At 57.1% G+C, this 24,026-nt stretch overlaps 1 protein-coding gene and 2 long non-coding RNA genes across 16 annotated transcripts in view; 2 read left to right on the top strand and 1 right to left on the bottom strand.

The window, feature by feature from the left end:
* The first annotated feature begins 541 nt into the window (after positions 1–541).
* Positions 542–1,414, top strand: LOC109248761 (uncharacterized). The gene is made up of 2 exons (XR_002072244.2): positions 542–709; positions 1,096–1,414. It is a non-coding gene; the product is annotated as an uncharacterized LOC109248761 (long non-coding RNA).
* Positions 1,415–15,871: 14,457 nt separating this feature from the next.
* SCN5A (sodium voltage-gated channel alpha subunit 5) overlaps positions 15,872–24,026 on the bottom strand; it is a 94,192-nt gene continuing 86,037 nt past the window's right edge. For 9 of the 14 annotated variants that reach the window (XM_053903978.1, XM_053903981.1, XM_053903984.1 and 6 more), the window contains 3 exons: positions 23,827–23,927; positions 22,073–22,343; positions 17,557–19,282 (listed from right to left, as the gene is read on the bottom strand). In XM_053903978.1, the coding sequence (XP_053759953.1) occupies positions 18,051–19,282; positions 22,073–22,343; positions 23,827–23,927 (1,604 nt within the window). In that variant the 3' untranslated portion in view covers positions 17,557–18,050. Of the gene's footprint in view, positions 16,028–17,555; positions 19,283–22,072; positions 22,344–23,826; positions 23,928–24,026 lie in introns of those variants that run through there. The other 5 variants (XM_053903991.1, XM_053903982.1, XM_053903988.1 and 2 more) reach the window with 4 other exon arrangements.
* LOC128777348 (uncharacterized) lies at positions 16,403–17,758 on the top strand. Its single transcript, XR_008422645.1, has 2 exons — positions 16,403–17,499; positions 17,541–17,758. It is a non-coding gene; the product is annotated as an uncharacterized LOC128777348 (long non-coding RNA).

The following is a 24,026-nucleotide window of genomic DNA, read 5'->3' as shown; positions in this document are numbered from 1 at the left end:
ACCCTGAAGATTAAGTTCTTTTAAAAGACTGTGAATGGGAGACAGGGGTTGGGGTGGGGGGAGAGAGAGAGAAGGAGAATCTTAAGCAGGCTCCACGCTCAGCATGCATCCCACAACCCTGGGATCATGACCTGAGCTGGAATCAAGAGTCAAATGCCTACCCGACTGGGCCACCCAGGCACCCCTGGAGTCTATATTTTTTAAAGAAGCAACAGTGGTAATTCTGATGATTCTCCCAAGATTTGGAACCAGACCATGCCCCATTTTGCTGTCACTCTCCCCCAACAAACATGTTCCCTAGATAGGAATCCTCTGAAAGGTGGTCTACGAGCTCATGAGTATCAAGGGAGAACTTTCTTCTATCGCTTTGGGTCCCCAAGTACCCAATTTCCTTTATTACTGAGCTTCATAACATTAAGCTGAAACTGTCCCTGTAACTCACTGATCGGTGACAGGCCCCAGTGGCCATCCCAGGCTACACAGAGCTGGCTGGCATCTGCTTTCAGCTGATGGTCCTTTAGAGATAGCAAACCCCTTTCAGACCCGCCACCATCGTGTTACATGGCCTTACGGTGTGGCAGCCACGTCTGGGCAAAGCATCAGATGCGGTGATAGCAGTGCTGAATCCAGTGCTCCCTTGTTAGGGACACTCCACTTCTCTTCCTGTACCACCGGTCCAGATGGAACTCGCTCCAGCCACCTGCTTCAGGTCTTTTTCACGTGGTCTACTGTCACGTCACTTTCCCATCATGCACTCAGCCAAGTTTTGGAACGCAAATGTGGGGTTGTGTGCATGCCCTACCGTTAAGATTTCGTTTTAGTGTAGTTTCTACCCATCTTGAGTGAGTTCACATTCCTGATGATGCTGATTTGGCCATCTGACACGTTAGCTCTGCCTCCCAGCTTTGAGATTGCAGATTGGATAAACAAGCCTTCAACGGGCCTGTTAAAAACATCGAAGGAGACAGAGCCAGGGAAGATCCCTTTGGTAAACATTTTATATGGCAACCTTCACACACTCGCCCAGTAGGATTCGGATGATAATAATGTGTTCTGATGTTTTCTAAGTTCAGTTCTCTTCTATGTCTTTAAAAGGGAAAGCAACACTAAGTCGCACAATGCTGTCACTCCAGGACAGTAAGAGGGCCCACTGAATCTTCTTGCTGCACACGGCACGGCTGGGCCAGCACTCGGGACACCTGCTGTGTGTAGGGAGGCGAGGCGCACTTGGGTCCTCATCCCACCTTCCCACCTACCGACTGGGCAGCCTTCTGCAACTGCCCTCGTTTATCCTTCCAAACCAGGTTCCTGATCCGAGAACAGGTGGAGGATGACTGGCAGGATTGTTTGAGGACTGAATAAGCTAACATGTACCTTGGCAAGCCCTCAATAAATGGTAACCAGTTACTATGAATTCCTGTTATCAGTGACCATAGACCATGTTTGTGTCCCCCCCCCCCCAAACTCATTCTTGAAATCTTATCCCCAAGTGCAATGGTATTAGGAGGTGGAGCCTTTGGAGGGTGAATAGCTCCGCCCTCAAGAATGGGATTAATGACTCCAGAGAGCTCCTTTGCCCCTCTGTCATGTGAGAACACTACAGATGAATGCCAAAGCAGAAAGTGGGCTCTCATCGGACACTGAATCTGCCAGCACCTTGATCTTGGACTTCCTAGCCTCCAGAACTGTGAGAAAAATGCGTTTGTAAACCACCCAGTCTTAAGGATGCCGTTATCGCAGCTGGAACCGACCAAGACCGTAACTGATGAAGGTCATCCTGTCCCGAGAAGGTGAAGGGCACAGCCTGACCTTAATATGGCGTTAAGCTCTGGACCAGGTGGACGCAATTCTGTCTGTCCCCAATCCTGAGACTGTGTAATGTGTTGCTACCAGCTCTTTGACTATGTCACTGCTTTGCAGTCTCCAAAGTGCTTTCACATCGGAACTTACTCAGTGCACCAGTCGAATAGCTACTCTTCATCCCATTTCACAAATGAGGAAACAGGCTCCAGGAGCGTATGACTTAGGAAGGTTTTCTGGCTCTCAGTCTGATAGTGTGCCCCCCACCCCACAAGGCTGTTGCAGTTCTTTTAATTTGCTTTGTAAGTCAGTCATTCATGCATTTACTCATCTTAGCCCTATGAGGCCCTGCTAACTTCCTAGAAGCAGACAAATGATGCAGTCGGCTCCTTTCTGGGGCCTCCAGAGGGTTCTGCAAATAGCACAGGCTCGAAAGATGTTTTGCAGTTGCCAAAACTGCAAAGTTGAGACAATCCTGCTTGAGTCCCCTGTGCTCATTGTCTCTGTGGGGGGACCCAGGAAAGGTAAGGACTAGGGTGCGGCTGGTCCCATTGGGGACCAGTTAGACCAGATGAGGACAGTGAGGACGGCTGTGGGGAAGGTGGCTCGGAGGAGGCAGGAAGGTACATGTACTAGTCTCCCGCCAAGGCCCTGGTTCTGTGCTTGCCCGTCCGGAGTGAGCAGAGCAGAGCAGGGGCCTGTGTCTCTGATAACATAACAGCCCGGGTGCCGAGCACTGCTTCCAGGAGGTTGGGTGTGCGGGGCACTCCCCACAGCACCCTTCTTCAGGCTCTGTAGGGCCTGGTGTCTGGTCTGAGGCAGCCCTCCCTGCTGCAAAGATGGGAGCAAGGGGGTGGCAGGCAGAGTATGAGCAGGGGCTTTTGTGTGTTTGGGCCTGGGGAAGCAGAGCTAAAATTAGGTCTTCCAGCTGTGTGCAGGTGTGGAATCCCGCCCTTTCCCCTCCCCCGAACCAGGATCTTGGAATTATTTCCATTTCCTCCCTCCCTCCCCGCTCAGCCCTGGTTCCTCCGCAGGCATGAGTTGAACTGTCCCGCCTCTCTGGTCATGGGCCTTTCCACCCAAATGATCTCTAAGGCTATGAGCGGAGCGAGGGGAAGGGGCAGGCAGTGGCTTTGACTTTGCTGAGCTTCCCCAGCTCCTCCGAGGCCAGGGCACAGCTGGGGCCCAAGGCCACCAGGCAGAACAAATGTTTTCCTTTCCTACCACCACCTACACCGGGCCCCTGACTTCTCCCGCCGGCCTCCCGCTTCATGTGCTTTGTGCCCCCATCTCTCTGCCGCTCTCTGCCCATCACTTCAGAAGGAGCCTTTAATCCCTTGCCATCCACTGCCGTCCATCCAGGCGGCGGGCTCCAGCGCAGTGTGCCGGAGGCAGTGTACATGAGGCATGGCGCTCCTCTGGATGACTGTCCCTCTCACTCCCCCTTCACCGTGGCCCTGCATCCCTGCCTCACGGGGCTCCAGGCTAAGGCTCAGACCCTTCTGCGCTCTGGTCTAGGGTCAGAGCCTAACTCTGGCTCCTATGTGTGCGTGCAGTAGGGTTTTAGGTGAGCGGCATCTCCTCCCTAGGTGGTCTCCAGGGTCCCTCCCTGTTTGGTGTCTGAACGGTCCAGGGTGGAGTACTCCTTCAAGAAAGGCAGCCTGCAGCGGCGGCTTGTGGGAGGCATGCTGACGGAGGCTGGAGGCTGGAGGCTGCGGCGGATAAGCGCACTGGGGGGCCTCTGAGGAGGTGTGAATGAGGGAGGCAGAGCAGGCCGGTGAGGACAGCCCTGTCCCAGCCCTATCTCCCGTCCCCGACACCCTCTCCACACCCCGGCCCTGATAAGCAGGTGTGAGCCACGGCCGCCTTGTGACAGGCCCTTCAGCAGGGAGGGGATGGCGGGGTCCACTCCACTTCTGAATTCAGACGTCAGCATCTCATTCCCCCCCCCCCCCCCCACCATTTCCCTGCCGGAGCGGACAGGCCCAACTCCTGAGCCTCCTCCTGACGCTCAGCCCCGCTTGGGCTTTGTGACTCTGTCCCTGCCCGTGAAGCCTCAGCCTCCTCAGGGTGGTAGGGGACAGGCCTCCTTCTATCTTGTGGCTAAGTGCCGAGGAGGATGGCCACCCCCAGCCAAGCCTGCTCCTGCGGTGACCGTGGTGCTGAGGCCTGGCAACCCCCGTTTATCGCGGGGCACGCCTCAAGGCTACTCCTCCTTGAGGAGGAGTGTCTTCTCGTCCGGTCTCCTCCAGTCCCTGTGGCCATCAGCTTTCAGTCGTGCTCCCTCCACGTTGGCTTTGGGGTCACTGCTCCGTCTGGCCCCAGCCAATGTTCAGAAGGCCAAGGCCAGAAATCCCTGATTTCTGCATTGGTGGGCATCGGGGCTGGGAGAGCAGGGAAGGCTAGGGGAAGAGACGCAGGGCTTGGGGCTCTGGGAAAGGGGGCAGACAGAAAGGCAGATAGGACTGAGCAGGGGCCACAGAAAGTCCAGGGCACTCCCTGGACCCCCGAGGAGGGTCTTTGTGCACGCCCCAAACCCAAGGCGCTAAACTGCCTTCTACTGTCTCAAAGGCTCTCTTCTGAGTTCACACCTGAAGATTATTTTGATTCTCAGGTTGTAACCATTCTGTGCCAGGCAGCCCGTGTGTGTGTGTGTGTGTGTGTGTGTGTGTGTGTAAAGGGTGCTTGTTCTCTAACACTGGCTGAGAGCACAGACTCTGGATCCAGGCGGATTGGCCTGGTGTAGGATCCCTGCTCTGCTGTCTTACCAGGTAGGGAGCTTGGGCAAACTGCAGAACGCACCTTGTAGGACTGTAAGTATCGAGTTGATCCACATAAAGTATTTGAACAGTGCCCAGGGCAGAGTAAGCGACATGTAATTGTTGGCCATTGTTATGATCTATGTAAATTTCATTTTAACATAATTTCAAATTTACAGAAGAGTTGCAGGCAATTCCCATATATCATTCGTATATTATTCATATTTTGCCCATTTATTTTATTCTCTCTGTACATTTGTGTACATATAATACACTCTACATTAGACACATACACACATACACATTTTTTTTCTGAATCACCTGAGAGTAAGTTGGAGATACCATGTCTTTTTAGCCTGAAATAACTCAGTGTGTATTGTTTACAAAACCACAATACAGTTATCAAAAACAGAAAATTTAATATTGCTGTAATTCTGTTACTAATCCACCGTCCATATTCAAATTTCATCCGTTATCTCAGTCACATCTCCTTTATGTCTGTTTTTTTTCCTGTTCCAGGGTCACCCACTGCATTTAGTTGTCCTGTTTCTGTAGCCTGCTTTAATCTGGGTAAATTCTTCAGCCTCTCTGTGTTTCGTGAACTTGAAATTTTTGAAGAGTTCATGCCGGTTATTTTGTGGAATGATGTTGCTCAAATTCTGTTTTGTTCTTTCCTCGTTGTTAGTTTTAGGTTACGCATTTTGGCAGGATCGCCATGAAGGTGACACTGTCTTTCTCAGAGTACCACATGGGGAGGCTCCCAGGGTCCAATTGCCCATTTGTGAGAGGTGTTGCCTCTGGTCATTCGGTTTACGTGGCATGCGCCGCCAAATTCTCCCTGAGTACAACTGCTGTCTTCTCTTCACAATTAAAAAGTAACCGTGAGAAATACTTTTACCCACTAGTTTTCATCCATTGGTGATTTTAATCTCCATCATTCCTTCCAAATTCACTAATCGGCCCATTCAAACTGGTTCCTGTGTCTTTCGGCATTTGGCCAGTCTTTGAGCCCTCTCTTACCTTTTTTTTTCTTTTTTAATGTGTGTGTGTGTGTGTGTGTGTGTGTGAGACAGAGAGAGAGAGAGAGAGAGAGAGAGAGAGCACGTAGGAGAGAGGCACAAAGGGAGAGAGAGAGAGAGAGAGAGAGAGAATCCCAAGCAGTCTCCACGATCAGCCCAGAGCCCGACATGGGGCTCAATCCCACAACCCTGGGATCATGACCTGAGCCAAAATCAAGAGTCAGATGCTCAACCAACGGAGCCACCCAGGCGCCCCAACTTATCTTCTGACACTAGATGCTCCGGGCCATGTTCTATTTTCTCTGGTCTAACAGTGAATCAGCCACTCCACCAAGGAGTCCCGTTTTTTAATGGAGAATAGTATTTACAAACCAAGATTTGGGTGCTGCGTGTGCTCAGTGACGCTGGTGTATTATTGCTTCTGGTTAACTGCTTTTATCATCTGTTCACTTGGATGGGTTGGTGGGGGGAGCGCTGAGGAAGCTGTAAATCAGAGATGGAAGGGGGAAAGGAGCGAGACGGCCCAGAGAGGGAGAGAGTCCCCTCTCCCTCTCTAACTGTCTGAGTCTTGCCCGCCTTCTTTTTCCTTCTGTCCCTCTTCATCGTGACCTCATCTCCCCTTTCTTGGTCAGAATTCCTCTGGAGATTCCAGCTGTGGGAACCTCTGAAACCATTTCCCCAGCTACGTGTGTGATATCAGAGGCAGACAACTATGTGACCTTTGTGTGTGAACAGCCAAAGGCAAAGATAATTTATGAGAAAGTTTTTGCTTAGAACAGTCCGGTGACAAGGTGATTGGGGAAGACACATTTGGAAGATTTCCACCTGGAAACTTTCCTTTTTCCTGCATGAAAAACACTTAGACCAAAGCCTGTGTTGAGGCTGGGAGGGGGTACTGTGGGAGGTCTGCTCTCTAATAAGCCTCCTCAGGGTTCTGGGGCCAGCAGGGAAGAGTAACTGCCCAGTACGGCCCACTTGCTGTGTCCATAGGTAGCAGGTACCGGTAGAATTTAAAGGAAAATGCCTGGAGTCCAGTGAAGGCCACTTGACTGGCTTTCTCCGTGACACAAATGTAGGGTGAGCGGGGTAGCCAGGGGCCCCCACTTAGGAGTTAGTTAACTGTTTTGAGACTAGACCCGAGTCTTCCCCTCCCTGAGAGCGCTGGTATGCAACGCTGGCCCTGGAGGAAACGCGTCAATTTACAGAAGCAGTCCAAGCTTCCAGAAGGGAAGAAAATATCCAGCTGCTCCTTCTTGAGATGAGAAGGGAAGGCGATCTGCTGGGGTAGAAGCAGGGTGCCCACCGTAAAGACCTGCGGCCACAGCCTTCGGAAATGAAATTATCCCGAGGACAGCGGGAGTCTGGGGTGGTGGCTGAGGTTTACAGCAAGGGCCCGCCTGTGTTTCATGGGGTAGGGCTGACTTCGGCACGGAGTGAAGCTTCTGTCGGGAATTCTAGAGGCCCCGCCTTGCTGAGATTCTGCCTGTGCTCTCAACTAGGGACTGGGGTTATTTATCCACAGGACCATCGCCTAGAGGGGAGTTAAAGTAGGGGCCCCCACCCGGCTCCCCTTGACTTTGAGGAATGGTACTATCTTCTGGTATCCTGGGCCGGGCCCTGTGAGGTGCCTGAGTGTCCTTGATAGTGATGTGGCAGTGCTGGAGACCCCAAATCCTATTGTGTTTTTTCAACAATTCAAGCTGAAGGCAAAGTTCCCTCAAGGGGGGGATATGTCATGTAAATCCTTGATTGGTTAATAGAAAAAATTGAAAGCCGCCTGAGGCCACCTTTGCGCTCTGTGCTCTGGGGCAGTTCAGGCAGGGGGCTGGCGGGGCGGGGGGCAGTTCATACAGGTGCCTTCACAGTCCCCGGGGAAGCCAACATTTTTCCCGTCACTGGCGATGTGTGACTGCCTCAAGCAGGTGCCGGGAACATGCTGTCTTTTTGAGCTCATGCTGCTTATGGTGGATACAGGACAGAATTAGGGAAGATGGGGCCTAGAAGTAATTCCTAAATGGAATAAGCCCCCGATGAATTATCCATGCTACTTGCCAAGTGCTCCCTGGGGCAGATGGAGGAGGCCCGAGAGCCAGCTCAGGAGGGGACCTGAGGAAGCTCCCGTGGCACCTTCCCCAAGGAAGCCTCCTCACCCACTGTTGGGTGCTCTGTCTCACCATGTTGCCTCCTAAACAGCTCCCGAATCTCTCACTCTCCACAGTGCTCATCGCGGTTCAAGCTACCATGGTCTCTCCTGACAGAGGCCCCCCCTGACCTATTTTCGCCATTCGCTCTGGCCTCCCACAAAACTTTCCCTCAGGGCAGGAGGCGGAGTCTTATTAAAGTAAGCCTTACCGAAGTTCAACCCATTTAGCAGTCAGGCCCTTCCCCAAATAATACAAAGCACAGACCGAAAACCTCGTGGACAGCTCCACGGTGCCCCAGGGGCACGTCTGACTCCTTTCCCGGGAGGGACTCCCTCTCACTCTCTGGGTCCAGCCACAGGGGCCATCTTCCCTCCTGGAAGGGGCCACATTCCTTCTACATCCAGACTCCACATTCGCTCCTCCCTCTGCCTGCCAAGTACCCATCTCGGGAAAACAAAAATGCCATGCCTTCACTAGGGGTCTTCGCCGACTCCACCGCCCGGACATAATTAGTACTCTCCCCCCTGCCTCCCAGCAACACCCAGTTTTGTCACTATTGAACGGCCCTCGTTTGTGGCTTTTGAGGTTAACATCTGTCTTCCCAGCTCGATTGTGAGTTACATGAGGACAGAGGCCTTGTCTGCTTCTGCTCGTTATTAGGACTCCAGAATCTGTAAGATGCTCAGTGCGTGTTTGCTAAAGGAGGACTGGACAGATGTCACAGCTTCCCCAGCTTGTCCTGTGTGTCGGCCGACATCAGTGGGAGTGAGTGAGGAAGGGGAGACCGCCTTTGGCTCTGAGGCCTACTGACACTGGCTCCTGGCGTCCGCCCTGCTGGCTGGGCCTTGGCCACTGCTCAGCTTTTGTTTATCCTGCAAACATGGTGGTCTCCACAGGAGAAAGCGGGGAAGGCTCGGTCATACCCCCGTAGGGTTGGCACAGGGCTTCATGGTGAGGCTTTCCTTGGGGCTGGGTGGTCTTCAGCTGGGGCCTGGGAGCCAAGAAATTGGCTCGGGGGGCCATGTGGCTGGGGCCTGACAGCAGGCTTGTGGTGAGGGCACAGCTCTGAGGTGATGAGTCATCCTGGGGGGAGGAGGGCATGAGCAGGGTACCAGGGCGGTCTTGGCGGGGCTGGTGGCTGGGCGGGGCTACCCACAATTGCGGTGACAATGAGCCTGAAGAGCTTGCCCGGTGGAAGTGACTGGGCGGGGCGGGGGCACGGCAGAGATTCCCCTCCTGCACCCCTGCCCCTCACTGCCTCGTATCCTCCCTGTTCTGGCCACCGGCCCCTAAGCCTTCGAAGCTTTGCCAGCCACCGGCCTGGCAGGCAGGACCTGGCCTGCTGGGCCTTCTCTCAGCCCCTCCTCCTCACTCCCCATGGCGCCCTGGCTCGGGCCCCAGACCTGGGTGGTCTGCTTTCCCGGTCACTCTTGTCCTGCTCCTGTCTGGGGAAGGGGGCCCAGCTCTCCTCCAGAGGTCACTTGGGGCGAGGGCGGGCTCATGGGGAGGCCTGGTGGCCCGGCTCGGGAACTGAGCCAAGGAGAGGGCTGGGGCAGGAGGGGGGCAGGGGGGAGAACATGCTGAGCCCCTGTGGGGCAGGCGTGGCATCCCTGCAAGGCCATACCACATTCCTCGGCCTCCCAGGGCCTGTTGTCCTGTCTGGTGTCATCTGTCGTCTGGCTATTCCTTAGACTCCTTCCCGTTTCTCGCGGTCCCTCTCACTGGTGACCAAGAAGCTGGCCCCAGGCCGTTCTGCGGTGTTGTGTGTGTGATGAGGGTCCCGGGGGTGCGTGGTCGGTGGAGGGTGCCCCTGGGTGGAGGAAGGGACCTGAGAGAGGTGTGTCAGCAGAGAACAGCTCGGAATCGCAGAAGGGCCTTAGGGATGGTCCCAACCCCTCGCAGAGAAAACCTAGGGCTCTGGGGAGGGCGATGGCATCGACAGGAGCAACTTGTGTGGGGGTTGCTTAGGGATAATACCTGTCATCACCACGCTAGACTTTTATGAGGCGCTGACTCTGTACCTGAGATCGCTGTAAGCTCTCCGCACATCCTAATTTACCCCACCCTTCACGTTCCTGTTCCGCCCATCTCACAGATGAGGAAACGGGAGACCAGACTCTGGACCACACATTCCTGCTTCCGCCCAGGCAGAGCGACAGGATGTGGCCACGCCGCCCGGGGGGTTTTCTCCTTCAGATAATGATGTCGATAAGTAGAGCGTTTGTTGAGAGCTCCTTGCCTACAGTGGCAGACATTCCACCAAAGAAGGGAGAAGGACCAATAAGCCATGAAGGGATATTCCACGTCATCAGTCATCAGGGAAAGGCAAATTAAAATTACAGGCCACACCCACTCGAAGGGCCAAAATTAAAGAAAAGAATAAGAAGACTGACAATACCAGACGGTGGCGTGGATATGGAGTCGGGGCACCAGGGGCTCTCAGTTGCCGGTAGGGGTGAAAACCCGCGCACAGCGCTTTGGAAAGCGTTTGCTAACGTGCAGAGTCAAACATACGCTGATCGTGGGACCCTGGGATGCGATTTCTAGGGATCTACCCAAGAGGTTAAAAAAATGTGTCCACGCAAACACCCGTATACGAATGTTCAGAGCAACTTCATTCATGACGACAAAACCTTGTAAACACCCCAAATGTTTACACCAGCTATTGAACGCAAACTAAGCCGTGGCACATCCATGTAACGGAGCACCGTTCGCTGGAAAGGAGCTGACGACGCGAACAGCATGGCCGAGGCTCACGTGCCCTGTGCTGGGTGGCAGCAGCCGGACACGACGGGGTACGCGCAGTATTATTCTTTTTGTACGAACTCTCCAGAGAAAGCAGATCTGTAGGAACAGAAAAGAGCTCAGCGGTTGCCAGAGACGAGGGTGGGGGGACCTCCTTGGAACGATGGAACTGTTTGATAGAGTGATTTTGGTGGTGACTCTACTGCTTATGCATTCGTCAAACTCATCAGACCGTGCATTTCAGTGGGTGAATTTTATCATGTGTAAATCATACCTCCCCGAAGCTGATTCAAGTATAAAAACGGTGGGCCGCAGAGGGTGGAAAATAGGATGATCTTGGCTGCTTCATTGCAAAAGAGACAGAAGAGACGTGAGGGGAGGGAGGGCCACGCTGCTCTCTGGGAGAAGAGGGTGACAGGCAGGGGACAGTCCATGCTGAAGTCCCCAGGCGAGGAGCACTCAGCCTTGCTGGAGGAACTAGCAAGGAGCCGTGTGGCTGACGCGGAGTAAGAGACACAGCTGTGGATGGCTCAGACAGGCACTGGGGGGCAGGGGTGTGTTACGGAGGGCTGCCCAGGGCTCCGGCTGTTTGTGGTCTGAGCGCAAGGGGTCCCTGGGGGCTCTGTGCTGAGCACTTGCGATCCGAATGGCTGCTGTGTCAGGAGCGGTCTGGGGCCAGGACCAGCTGGGAGGCCCTTGTACCAATCCAGGCAGAGCTCAGACCAGCATGGTGGCGGTGGCAGTGTTGAGAAAGAAGTGTTTGGATTGGGATATAGTTCAAAGGTAGGGCCAACAAGATTTCCTACTGGGTTGGATGTGGGGTGTGCGTGAGGGAGAGGCGAGGCAGGGAGGACGCCAAGCGTTTTGGCCTGAGCGGCTGGAAATCCGGCCGTCCCCCACCCCCATCCTCCACGCCGTGGGGACCGGTTTCACTGTCCCCTGGGTCCTGTGGCTGAAGTCAAGACAGAGACAGAGGGGAGTGGCTCGGCCCTGCTCCTGGCTCTGGGGTTCAGGGGCTGGGCTGCACATGCTGGTTATTCTATTACTCTTTGTTTATTAGCCTTATTGGCTTCTGTCATTTCCTCATCGCCTCCTGTCTGGAGACGAGACTATAAATGTGATGGATTGATGCAGGATACAGGAGGCCCAATTATCTCTGTGAAGCCGGCCTCTCTTCTTGCTCAAGCCCTCCCGGGCCTCAGCGGTTCTGCGGCTCTTCCCGCAGCCGGGCACGCAGAGCCGGCCCGGTGCCTGGCATTCCAGGAAGAGGGGGTGCAGCCTGGGAGGGTGAGTGGCCGACAGGTGGTCCCCCAGGAGATACAGCTCCAGGAGCCGGTGCTGGAACAGCAAGCTCGGCCCCCTGGCTGGTTGCACCTAGGATCCCAGCTCCCGCTCTCCGAGGCTCTGCCCACAGAGGCTGGGCACGGAGCAGGGTAGGAGGACAGGACATACCGCCTGCCCGGCCAGCCCACATCCGGGCAGGGGGGCTCCGTGTCACTCGCACGCCTCTCTGGAATCTGAGCCAGTCCGTCTCTCCACAAAGGCCGGGATGATGGGGCTTTTCTCTCCGGCAGCAGGTGCCTGGCAGCCGCCCGGGGATGCCAGCCCCGTGAGCTGGCACGGGAGGAAGTGCTTGTCCGGGTGATCGTCATCCGTGCTAGGCTTGAACTGGCCCAGCCCCCACCCCTGCCGTTCAGACTGACTTGGGACACCCGCAAGAGAGGGGTGCCTCGGGCAGGGTCCCCATGGTCCCCCCTGGGGTTCCCCAGACAGAACTCGGCAGCACCAGCCTTCGAGAGTAATATCTGAACAAAGGCCCTCGGCCACCCCCTCTGGCCTGTCTGCCTGCCTCTGTCCTGGGAATGTCCCGAGGCCCCTGGTGGGAGGGGGGGAGCGGGGGGGGGGGGCGGGGTGGCGACAGGAAGCCTGAGGCTCATCTGAGGGATTTCAGGCATCTCCCTGATGTCACGCTGCTGCTCCCAGAGTGGAGACCCAGATTACGGTGCCTCGAGTGTGCACGTGTGTGGATCCGCGTGTGTCCCCATGTAGGTGAGGAGTCAGATGGCCCCGTGCCTGACCTTCCAGGGGAACACAGAGTGGCGGGTGGGACTGCCTGTGAGGAAGGGGCAGGCAGCGCCGAGGACAGGATGGACTTGGGGGGGAGAAGAGGGGCCCGGTGGGTGCGGCAGACCCTCCCGCTGACCTGCTCGCAGCGGGCGTGTGCGTGCGCGCAGGGCCCTGCGCAGCGGTGTGGACGCCTTGTGCCGGCGGACCCCGTTGTGGCCTCCCCGAGCCAGCAGCGGCTGCGCCCGTTCTGTCCCCGCTCTGTCGCTGTCCCTCCTGCCCTCCCTCCCTCCGGGCACCAGGGCTCGGGTCTCGTGGCCGCCGGGGCCGCGGGCGGAGACGCCGCTGGCACGGGGCAGGGCGTCTGCCGAAGCCGTGGCCCCGGGGTGAGAGCTGACGTCTGCCCAGGAGCATCTGTCTGCCTGCCAAGGGTCGAGCTCTCTGGGCCGCATGCCTTCACCGTGACACAGAAGCCGGCATCCGTCCCTCAGAGCCGCCCGCCGCCTGGACCCCGGCCTCACCCCAGCACGGCGCGTGACAGCCGTGGCCCCGCTCGCACCTCCCTCCGGGGGAGCCTGCCCCCTGCCACGCCAGGCGAAGGGCCGCCTCGGGCAGCCGGGGGAGGCCCCACACGGGGGGCCCCCGGGAAGCCCAGATGCCAGGCCTGGGCTTTGAGAATGAGGGGACAGCCGCTGCGCAGGCCCAGACCACGCGGCCGTGACCCGGGGGCTGCCAGAGACGAGGCCGAGGCTTCACGGTGCAGGGTGGGTGTCCCAGCCTTTCTCCCTCCACCGGCACTGGCTGGGCTCCGGCCAGGCCGGCGGCTGCGCGAGGTCCCGGCTGCACGGGGAGCAGACCGGCCACGAGCCGTGTCCTCGGGCCGTTCCCACCGTTTCCACGGGGGTTTCTGGGAGGCGCCGCCCCTCCACCCCCGCCCGCTGTCCCCGCGGGCGCCCACCCGAGGCGTCTTGCCTATCCGGAACGCCGGTCGCACACGACCACGCTCCTCCTCACCGCAGAGGAGACGCTGCTGTTCCAAAATCTGACTTTATTCTCAAAACAGCTGGTGGTGGCCCACGCCACGGGGATGTGGCCGGCCCCCTGGAAAGCCTCCGTCCCGTTGGGGAAAGACGATTAAACAAGTGCCACGGGAGGCTAGGGTGGCCTGCTTCTGCCCCGGTTTTGACCAAGGGACGCACACCGAGGGTGTCAGGACGCCAAGCCCCGTCTCATACGCAGGTGGTTGTCAAGGGAAATGATGCCGGACGCTGGGACCCCACAGTCCCATCGAGGGTACAAAAAGGCCCGGTGGGGCGTGCCGACTTCTTCCCTGGGTCTGCAGGGGGCCTCTTGGAGAGTTTTAGCAGGTTGGAGACACAGAGGACGGGGCCTCGCTGACAAAGCTCGGGGTCTGAGAAAGCGCAGGTGGACAGGTGATGGGGCCTGACTCTGCCTGGGACAGAGGAGAGGGGTCACGGGCCGGCTGCTCCGGTGACGGCTGTGGAGCAGGCTGCGGCTGGCCATGGCCGCACCCCAGAGGGTGTGTGGGGCAGGAAGCAGGTGCTCTGAGTGCTTCTCCAGAACCAGAGGTGACGGGCGGCAGAGAGGCCTGGGGGCGCCACCCCAGCAGGGCCGCCTGAGGGGTCGAGGGAGGGGCTCGGCAGGAGGAGGCCATGGATGGACTCACAGGTGCCCGCGGGCAAAGGTCGGGGTCACAGGGGCCCCTGGAAGAGAGCGCACCTCCGGGGCTGAGGAAACTGCAGGGAGATGGCCCAGCAAGGAGTCTCGGAAAATCCCCCAGAAGCCCCGAGGAGAGTCCCCTTCAGCTGCCTGTGTGGCGTGCAGTGCGGCCACCCCATATCGACTGTTCGTGGGATCGGGCGGTCTCAGGACCAGGCTGAGATCACATTCACAGCACGGCCGGAGGTTGCTGTTTTATCCCAGGCTGAGCCGAACGGCCCCAGGATCGGCCCTGTTTTCATCCGGGGCCCCGGCGATTGTCTCCACTGAATAAAACCGAGAGGGACAGGGAGAGACAAAAATAAAGGCTGGGTGTGATGACACGGGCGTCATGTTTGTTCCCACACGGGCTCTGCAGGTGTTTGCAACAAGGGGTATGGAGTACCAGAGTGGGGACAAGTGATGGTCAGGGAAGGCTCCCAGAGGAGGTGACGTTAGGACGAGGCCTAAGGGCTGAGTGGAGAGGAGGCCAGGGTTCTGGGTGGAGGGAACCAGAAGCTGGCAAGGCCGTGAGGGGGAAGAGCCGGGGTCCCTGGGGGTTGGGGAGAGAGGACATCACAGAAGTTGGCGGGGGCGGGGGGGCCGGCCGCGGCTTGCCTGGGCCCTGAGGCAACAGGAAGCCAGCGAAGGGTTTTATCCTGGAGGGAATGATCTTGGATTAAAACACTCTGGTAGCTGAGCGGTTGGGAATAGACAAGGACGGAGGGGGGGAGGCCCCTGAGGAGCTGCCCTGGTTTCAACCCCGGCAGCGGCCAGTGCAGGACACGGAGAAGGCAGCGCCGACGGGGCGTGGAAGAGACTGCAGTCGATGCTCCGGATGAAACAGAAGAGCCCAGGTTGGACGGTTGGGCTTGAAGGCTTTGCGGATGTCCCAGGAGGCAGCCGGATATGCCGGCCTGGGGCTCAGTGGAGAAAACTGGGCTCCAGATAAAGAGAGGACTCAAAGCTTGGCCGGCGTTGGGGCAGAGGGGGTTTCCTGCCCTCTTCCTGCAAGTGGGCCCAGGGCCTAACGCCCTCGGTCATTCAGGCGGATGCTGGAGGCCGTGCCCCCAAGGGAGGCGAACCCAGAGACCGGAGGAGAGCCGGGAGGGGCTGGCGCCACAGAAGGCCCGGGAAGAGCAGGGGCTGCTGTCTGCCGAGTTAGGTGCTGTGGAGGGGACCCGCAAGATGGGACAGAGACCCAGCCACAAGCAGGCCTCTGCTGGCCGCAGATCGCATTTGGTAGGGTGCAGGGGCCGTGGTGAGGAGCCAGGGGGAGGTGAGGGCGAGGAAGCCAGGGTCCGGTGTCCTGGGTCCAAGCCTGGCTTGACACAAAGACCATCTGGCTGTTCTCCATGACCTCCCTCTTCCCGACCCTTCCCATCGTGGGAGCCCCAAATCCCGGCCCTGCTTCTCTGCAGTGCCCCAGACTGGGGGTCCTGGAAGGCAGGACCGGGGTGACCCCACTTTTCCTGGACTGGCCACTCTGCCAGCTGTTTTCCCGGGAAAGCAATGGGAAGTCCCGCGTGATTCTCGGGATCTCATCCCGTCCCCCCTGTACCGCCACCGCTGTCCCGGGTTGCCATCCTCATCAAAACACAAGAACAGAGCCCAGGCCAGGTCATGTAAGCCATTTATTGGTTTGTTTTAAAAATATGTATCTTATTTATACACGGAGTTTGGTGAGAAGTGCTCGATTAGCTCAGACAACAGCTGGCACTTGATGCTCCCTCCTCTTCCTACCCTCCTCTCCCCTCCTGCTGGTCATCGTGCAGTTCTGGAAAAAAAAAAAAAAAAAAAATAGAGAGAGAGAGCCACGCTAAAAGCTAAGGAGTCGGGCCCAGCTCACCCTGCCTCGGCCACAGCCCGGGCACCTGTCTCAGGGCTCCCGGGCCGTCCGCGGACACATGAAACCACAGCCCCTTCCGGCCAGCTGGGCGGCCAGCCGGCCTGCCTCCAAACCCGCATTCCTGGCCTGCAGTGGGCACAGAGTGCCGGGGAGGGGCACACGCCTCTCGGAGCCCGGAGCAAAGCACAGGGAGCTACGAAAATAAGGTTTCCACTCGGAGAAGTGTGCCTGGGACGGTCAAACCACGTCCCACACTGGACTCAAGGGGAACACGGGAGAAGAGAAGTCCCTCGGGTGGGTGGGGTGGGGGCTGGGGTCGCCACCAAGGGAACTCGGGGCGACGAAAAGAAACGTAATACTCGACTCGCCGGCAATGCCCCCTCAGCACTGCCACGAGCTCACGATCGTCCAGCCCTCCGACGGCTCGGCGAGGTAGGTTAGGGGCAGCGGGCTTCCGGCTTCCCGGGCTGCCCCGCGAGGCGGGCGGCGGCTCTGCTGGAGACCTGGGATATCTCCGCCAGCCAACACTGTCACTCGCGGGTGACAGGTCTCTGCGTTGAAAGATTTGCATATGCTAAATAGGATTGTCAGCAGCTGAAGAGGCCCCCGGGGGGAATTGGACTAGAAAAAGTATTTTTCCCTGAAAAGGCCTTCTCACAAGACCCGTGGACGGCCCGGACCCTGCCCCGGACTGTCCCGCGGGCGGGTGCCACCAGGACCCCAGGCTGAGCCAGAGGGGCTGGTCCGGGGCCACGCCGCTCTCTTCCCCAAGGAAGCCCACAGTCCAGGCTCCTCCCAGGGCAGGGAACAGTTTGACCACCCCAAGGCTCCTTCCTTCCCGGCACAGGGCCCGTGATGCCCTCCCTGTTCCATCTGGAGCGTCGCTGGGCACCGCGCGGGAGATCCCCCCTCCCCACACCCGCACACAAGGTGAGAGGTGGAAAGGTCTGGAAAGAGAGCCCTGGCCACGACAACAGATTCCCTTCCTCACACGGCTGAAGCCTGTTCAGCTTCTCAGCCCTAACGGTGCCGGGCTCAGACTTCTCTTCCCGGCCTGTGGGGCAGGGCCTGCCGGGTTTGGGAGCTGGGATAAGCTGGGGGCCGGGCCGTGCGTGGGGCTGGTTCCCTTGTGCCCTTCACCTTAATGTTAATACTCTTGCAGAAGACCGGGCCCTCCTGGGAAGAAAAGGCAACATCAGTGCCCAGGACCGGCCCTGAGACCCGGGCCATTCCCTCCTGGAAGCTTTTCCGTTTCGTAGACGTGACCCCAGTATGGCCTGCATAAAAACACGGGCGGCAGACAGGACCCTGGGGACCACGGAAGGCCAGAGTGAGCGCCCACTGACAAGAACCCCTCTGCCTGACACGTGCCTGAGGGGAGCCGGGGCCACGCGTGGCCCGTGTCTGGCCTCTGTGCGTGGACTGCGTGCGCGCGCGCGAGGCAAGGGGGTCGGCCCTCCTGGCACCACAGCCCAAGCAGCAGGGGAGACCCCTTCTGCGTTTCACTTTTGCTTTGAGAACAGACCTCCAGCAGCTCCACAGACCCTCCCGTTTGGAGTGAAGAAAAGGCAGAGTGAATTACTGCCGACGTCCATGGAAAAAACGTTAGTTCTTTGCCCGAGTAAAAAAATATCAAATATAATAAATTTATGAAAGCCCCTTCACGACACGTACAGTCTCAGCTTTGTACTTCGCCTCAGCAGCTGGGACAGCGCTGCCTCGCAGGGCGCCGGGGTGCTGCCCGGCCAGACCCGGCCACCGGCGTGTGCCCCGTCTGGTCGGCTCGGCCAACGGCCTCTGGCCGGCGGCGTGGCGGCCACAGAAAGAGCTCCGCCTCGTCGATCCGTGGGGCCGAGGCCCGTCTCCCACGCCGGAGCCCAAAGCAAGGAGGGCCCAGGGGGTGCTGGCTCGTGGCTGCCTCCCGGCGCGTCCTGGCCGGCTGGGGTGCGGCTCACACGATAGACTCGCGGTCCCGGTCTGGGGAGGCGGGGAAGTCCGCGAGGTCCTCGCTGCGGCTGCAGTCGGACACCCTCACCTGGGGGTTATCGCTGGTGGCCCTGGTGACGCTGTCATAGGAGGGTGGAGAGGACGTGGAGGACGTGGAGGGCGGGCCGCGGCGCCGGGAGAAGTTCTCGTTCATCACGTGGGCGATGAGGCCCTCTCGCTCGGGGGCGTCCTCTTCGGAGAGGCCGCTGCTGCCCGCCTGCTGGCGGAAGAGGAAGGAGGCGTGCTTCATGGAGCGCTGCAGCAGGTGCCTCCGGAAGGCCCGCTGGATGATGGTGGCCGACACCTCCTCGTGCTTGCGCCGCAGCGTGGTGGTGATGGGCTCGTAGGAGATCTTGGACGGGTTGGCCGCCATGAACTTCTCCTCCATCTGGATCTTCAGGGCGTCCATCTCCCCGGACTCACCCAGAACCCTCTTGGTGAAGGCGAAGAGGATGTCCATGCAGTGGATACGGTCCCCGCTCACCATGGGCAGGTCCATGTTGATGAGGCTTATCTGGTTGGGCTTGGCGATGCGCAGCGGCTCAGACAGGGCATCGGCGAAGTCGGACAGGGCCGAGTACTCGATGAACTGGGTGGCCTCCGGGTCGAACTTCTCCCAGATCTCATAGAACATGTCGAAGTCGTCCTCGCTCAGGGGCTCAGTGCTCTCCTCCGTGGCCACACTGAAGTTCTCCAGGATGATGGCGATGTACATGTTGACCACGATGAGGAAGGAGATGATGATGTAGGTGGTGAAGAAGAGGATGCCCACGGCCGGGCTCCCACAGTTCCCCCGGGAGCCGTTGCTGTTGGGCAGATTGGGGTCGCAGTAGGGGGGCCCCGTGTTGAGGATGGGGCTGAGGAGGCCGTCCCAGCCGGCCGACGTGGTGATCTGGAAGAGGCACAGCATGCTGTTGGCGAAGGTCTGGAAGTTGAACATGTCGTCGATGCCGGCCTCCCACTTGACGTAGGCGAAGTTGGCCATGCCGAAGATGGAGTAGATGAACATGACGAGGAAGAGCAGCAGCCCTATGTTGAAGAGGGCAGGCAGGGACATCATGAGGGCAAAGAGCAGCGTGCGGATCCCCTTGGCCCCTCGGATCAGCCTGAGGATGCGGCCGATTCGGGCCAGGCGGATGACTCGGAATAGCGTTGGGGAGAAGAAGTACTTCTGGATGATGTCTGAGAGCACAGTGCCTATGGGAAACAACAGAGACCATGGCCACCCATGCACTTCTGTCCTGCCTTTAGCCCCACATCACTGGAGGGGGTCTCTGTACAGCCAGGAGCTAAGGAGAGGAGGCCATTTCAGGAGGACTGGGTTGACCGGGGCAAGCAAGGACCCTGCGTCCCCCCCACCTCTCTTGGCCTTTCATTCTCATCTCTGATGCAGGAAAGGAGGACCCAAAGTACCACATCCTTTGCAAAGTGCCTTCCCAGACCTCTCGTCCCTTAGTCTTCCGGGACTACCTGCACAGCAGAGCTGGACGGGGCCCATGTTCTAGATCTTGGGTTCTGAGGTCTGAAGGGACTTGCTCAGCATCTGGGTGGCCCAGCACGGACCAGAGCTCAGGCTTTTCAGCTTCTCATTACTCAAAGTGCGGTCCGAGGGCCAGCAGCCCTGGGATCTCCCGAGAGCTTATCACAAATGTGGGATCTCAGCTCCACCTCCAGACCCACTGCGTTTTCATAAGCCCAGACGATTCACGGGCACATTGGAGGGCAAGAAGCACCGGCCCAGAAGTCAGGGTTCTCCCCCATGCCACACCTGTCACCACTCAGCCTCTCTGAGATAGCTTCTGTCACCCTCCCAACCCTGTTCGCATCCAGGGCTTCCCACCCCTGGGTCTCTATTGACTAACCCTGGGTTTGCAGTTTGAAGAGGCAGGGATATAAGTTATAGGAGAAAGAGTGAAATACGCTTGCTTTGTATTGGCCCACGTGACCTTTCCAGATTCCTCACGTAATAATGTCACTGGCTGACACGTGTCCTGTTTACTGTCAAGAAGGCACTGGGCTGAGCATTTTATATCCATCCATTTAGGCCTTCCGGGCACCCTAGGGGGGAGTAAGCTGATACCATAATCCTCATTTTCCAGAAGAGGAAACTGAGAAGTGAGGTAACTTACCCATGTTGTCACCTAGTCAGTGAGACGCTGGGACTCGACTCAGACACTCTGGCTCCAAGTCGACCTGTTAACCAAGCCTCTGCAGTATGGCCAAGGACCAGGACCAGTAGTGTTCCCTGAAGCCTCTGAGAGTGTCCCTCATCGGCCCCCTTGCTGCGGCTGACATCCTGCATTCTCTAAAGCTTTTCTCTAGTCCCACCAGGCGTGCTCACCCTCACTCTTGCCTGGGACCTCCCAGAGTATTTCCTCACTCTACTTCCAGCTTCTAGCCATCCTCTGTCACTGCGGCTATGACAGCCCCTGCCTTAGCCCCCGTGTTTCCCTCTGAGTTCACCAAAGGCAAAAGCTGTACGTGGCAGAAAGAGGAAAGTCAGCCACCTCATGGCAGAATTGGCACGGCGGAGGGGTCAAGAGTTTGGGCTCTGAGCCCGAGCGATGAGAGAAAAAAAAAATTGGGACTTAATCAAAATGAAAAACTTTGTGCTTCAAGAGACGATGACCAAGAAAGTGACAAGACAACCCACGGAATGGGAGGCAGTATTTGCAAATCGTGTATCGGGCGAGGGACCGGTATCCAGAATACGTAAAGAACTCTCGCAACTCAACGATAAAAACATAAATAAGCCAATTAAAAAATGAGCGAAGGATTTGCATAGATGCTTCTCCAAGACATCTCTCGTGTTACATACCAAGACAGACACACCACAGAAAATGACCAATGAGCACATGAAAAGATGTTCAGCGTCATTAGTCATTAGGGAAGTGTGAACCCAAACCTCAACGTGGTTATCACTTCGTGCCCACCGAGGTGACTATAGTAAGAAACTGAAGACGACGACAAGTGTTGGCGAGGGTGTGGAGTAACTGGAACCATTATACGTCGACGATGGGAATGTGTCTACTTTGGAAAACAGCTTGGCAGTCTCTCCAAATTTTAGATTAGTGGTTTCCAGGGGCTGGGGAGACGGAAAATGGGGAGTGGCTGCTAAAAGGGTATGGAGTTCCTTTTGGTGGTGAGGGCAGTCGTCTAAAAGTAGGCATGGCGGTGATGGTTGCACAACTCTGTGAATATACTAAAAATGACTAAATCTACTTTAAAGGGTAAATCTTATGGTATGTGAATTGTAGCTCAATGCAACTGTGCTGGTTATGAACCAGGAAAAGGACCCTCACCAGAAAACATGACCCTGCTGGTGCCTTAATCGTGGACTTTCAGCCTCCAGGACTGTGAGAAATAAAATTCTGTCGTTTCTGGGTTAGCCGGTCTGGTGTTTGGTTAGAGCAGCCCAAACAGACTAAGTGTGAATCCTCTCTCTTCCGTTCCCAGTTGCCTGATATCCTCGTCTCACCGCTGACTTTATAAGGCGGAATGCACAAGGTGAGTGATGTCTGAAGGAGCCTGGCCCACAGTGGTGGCTAGACTCTAGAATTTTCCATCTCCAGGGATAACTTCTACCCTAGAGGGCCACCTGCTCCCATCCCTGGAGACTCACCTCACCCTGAGTAAGCCCCTTCTTCCTTCAACCTAGGCTGCAGGCTTTCCCTCGGGAGGGCAGGGAAGTCTGCCCAGCCCCCGCTCTCCTTCCCAGACTCATTCTTGAAGCTCTCACAGAGAGCAGAAAGCTGTGTTCCAGGGTCCCGTGGAGGGGCGGGGCATGAGGGGGTGCCGGCTTCTCTGCCAGGATGGCTCCCCTGGACTGAGTAGGCCTTCCCAGACAAGTTCCCTGTGGCTGTGTGTGTGTGTATGTGTGTGTGGTAAGGAGAGGTGAGGAATGCAGAGAAAAGAACGAAGAATACTAGTATACTTGGCATTAAGTACAGACCCGGGACTGGGGGAAAGGCCAACTTGCATACCCACCCACGATGGAGAGGATGACAACCACGAAGTCGAAGATGTTCCAGCTGTTGGTGAAATAATAGTGACGCAGGGCGGCCATCTTGATGATACACTCGCCTGTGAAGATGGCTACGAAGAGCAGGTTGATCTTGGCCAAGATGTTGACCTTCTCGGGGCTCTGGTCATCTGTCTCCACCATCATGGTCACCATGTTCAAGCAGATAAGGAACATGATGGTGACATCGAAGGCTTGCTTGGTCACAATGTCAAACAGGAAGCCCTGGTACTTGTTCTGAAGGGAGGGGAAAAGGATGGGCTCAGCAGGGGCCTCAGATGGGCTAGTAGGCCCCCTGTTGCTGCCCCTCTGCCCAGACCTTCCACCCTCCTGCTGTACCCTCCGCTGAGGCCGACACCCCAGCCAGACTGTCAGGGTGAGGGGAGGAGTCAGGAAACGGAAACAGCCGGTCTCTCCTGCTTCCAGGCCTGGCCCTCAGGCCCCCTCTTCTCTGAGGTCTTCCCGATCCACCTTCAGGAAGGGATTTCTCCTACCCTGAGCTTCCTTAGAACACGCACTGTGCTTCTCTTTTTGTTTGTACCGATGGCTCAAGGTCAGGTTTAAAATTCAATCTGGAAATTGGATTGGCCCTCAGGTTAACAAATTTTCTCCACTCTTTATGGAATTGATTTCTTTAGCTGTTTATTTATTTATTTTGAGAGGGAGAGGGAGACGGAGAGGGAGAAGGAGAGACAGAGACAGAGAGAGGGAGAGAATGCCCAGCAGGCTCTACACTGTCAGCACAGAGCCCAACACAGGGTTCAACCTCACAAACTGAGATCATGACCTGAGCCCAAATCAAGAGTTGATGTTTAACTGACTGAGCCTCCCAGGTGCCCCTGGAATTGATTTTATTTATTCGATTAACTATATTTGTATGTCTTTAATCGTTAGCCACCTCAGATTATTTGGGGAAAAACAGAAGATTACAAATAAGTGAACACAGGGATGCCTGCGTGGCTCAGTGGGTTAAGCATCTGAGTTCAGCTCAGGTCATGATCTAACGGTTCATGAGTTCAAGCCCCACGTCGGGCTCTGTACTGACAGCTCAGAGCCTGGAGCCTGCTTCGAATTCTGTGTCTCCCTCTCTCTCTCGGCCTCTCCCCCACTCATGCTCTGTCTTTCTCTCTCTCAAAAATAAACATTTAAAAAAAAAATAAGTGAACACACACACACAGCTAACCTAGAATAAAAGCATGGTGAAAGGGTAGGAATTAGATAAAATCGATGAGATGGATTTAAAAACTGGGCCTGTCACTTCCTAGCTAGTGATTTGGGTTGTGTCACCTAATTACTTTGAATACTGTCCTCCACCCCCTTTTCTAGAGAGTGGCTTCGTCAGTCAGCCCACGTGCCAGGGGACTCTGGGCCACGTCTGTCCCACTCAGGGGTTGCCAGGAAGAGGCTGTGAATGCGGGTGGGTGTGCAGAGGCCGTCCTGCTCTCCCTGGGAAAGGCTGCACTCCGGCAGGGGGGGAGGGAGCGCTCGGAGGCAGAGGGACTCCTGTGGGAGGGAGTGCTCCTGGTTGTAACAGTCCTCCCAGGCCTTCCTCACTTTCTCCAGCAGTCTGAGGCCTCCGTGTGGTCAGAGGCCTGACCAAGGGCCCTGGGCCAGGCTGAGAGACTGTGAAGAGGCCTTGATAGCTGGTCCTGGGGAGGGGGGCTTCCCAGGCCCCCTCAGCACATCCTCCCCACTCTTGCTGAATCGGGAACTGGCTCACCAGGGGCCGAGGGATGGGCTTCTGGGGCTTCTTGGAGCCCAGCTTCTTCATGGCATTATAGTACTTCTTCTGCTCCTCTGTCATGAAGATGTCCTGGCCCCCTAAGTGCAGAGAGACAGGCACCAGACTCATTTTGGGGTTCCTAGAGGCTCTGGCATGGGGGACATAGGGATCCTGCCTCCTTGATGAGGGTGCCTCAG

Source organism: Panthera pardus, unplaced genomic scaffold (genome assembly GCF_024362965.1).
Source record: "Panthera pardus isolate Hobbes unplaced genomic scaffold, ASM2436296v1 HiC_scaffold_16, whole genome shotgun sequence".
NCBI classification, from domain to species: Eukaryota; Metazoa; Chordata; class Mammalia; order Carnivora; family Felidae; genus Panthera; species Panthera pardus.
Note: the sequence above shows the minus strand (reverse complement) of the source record. Positions and strands in the feature narration are given on the sequence as shown.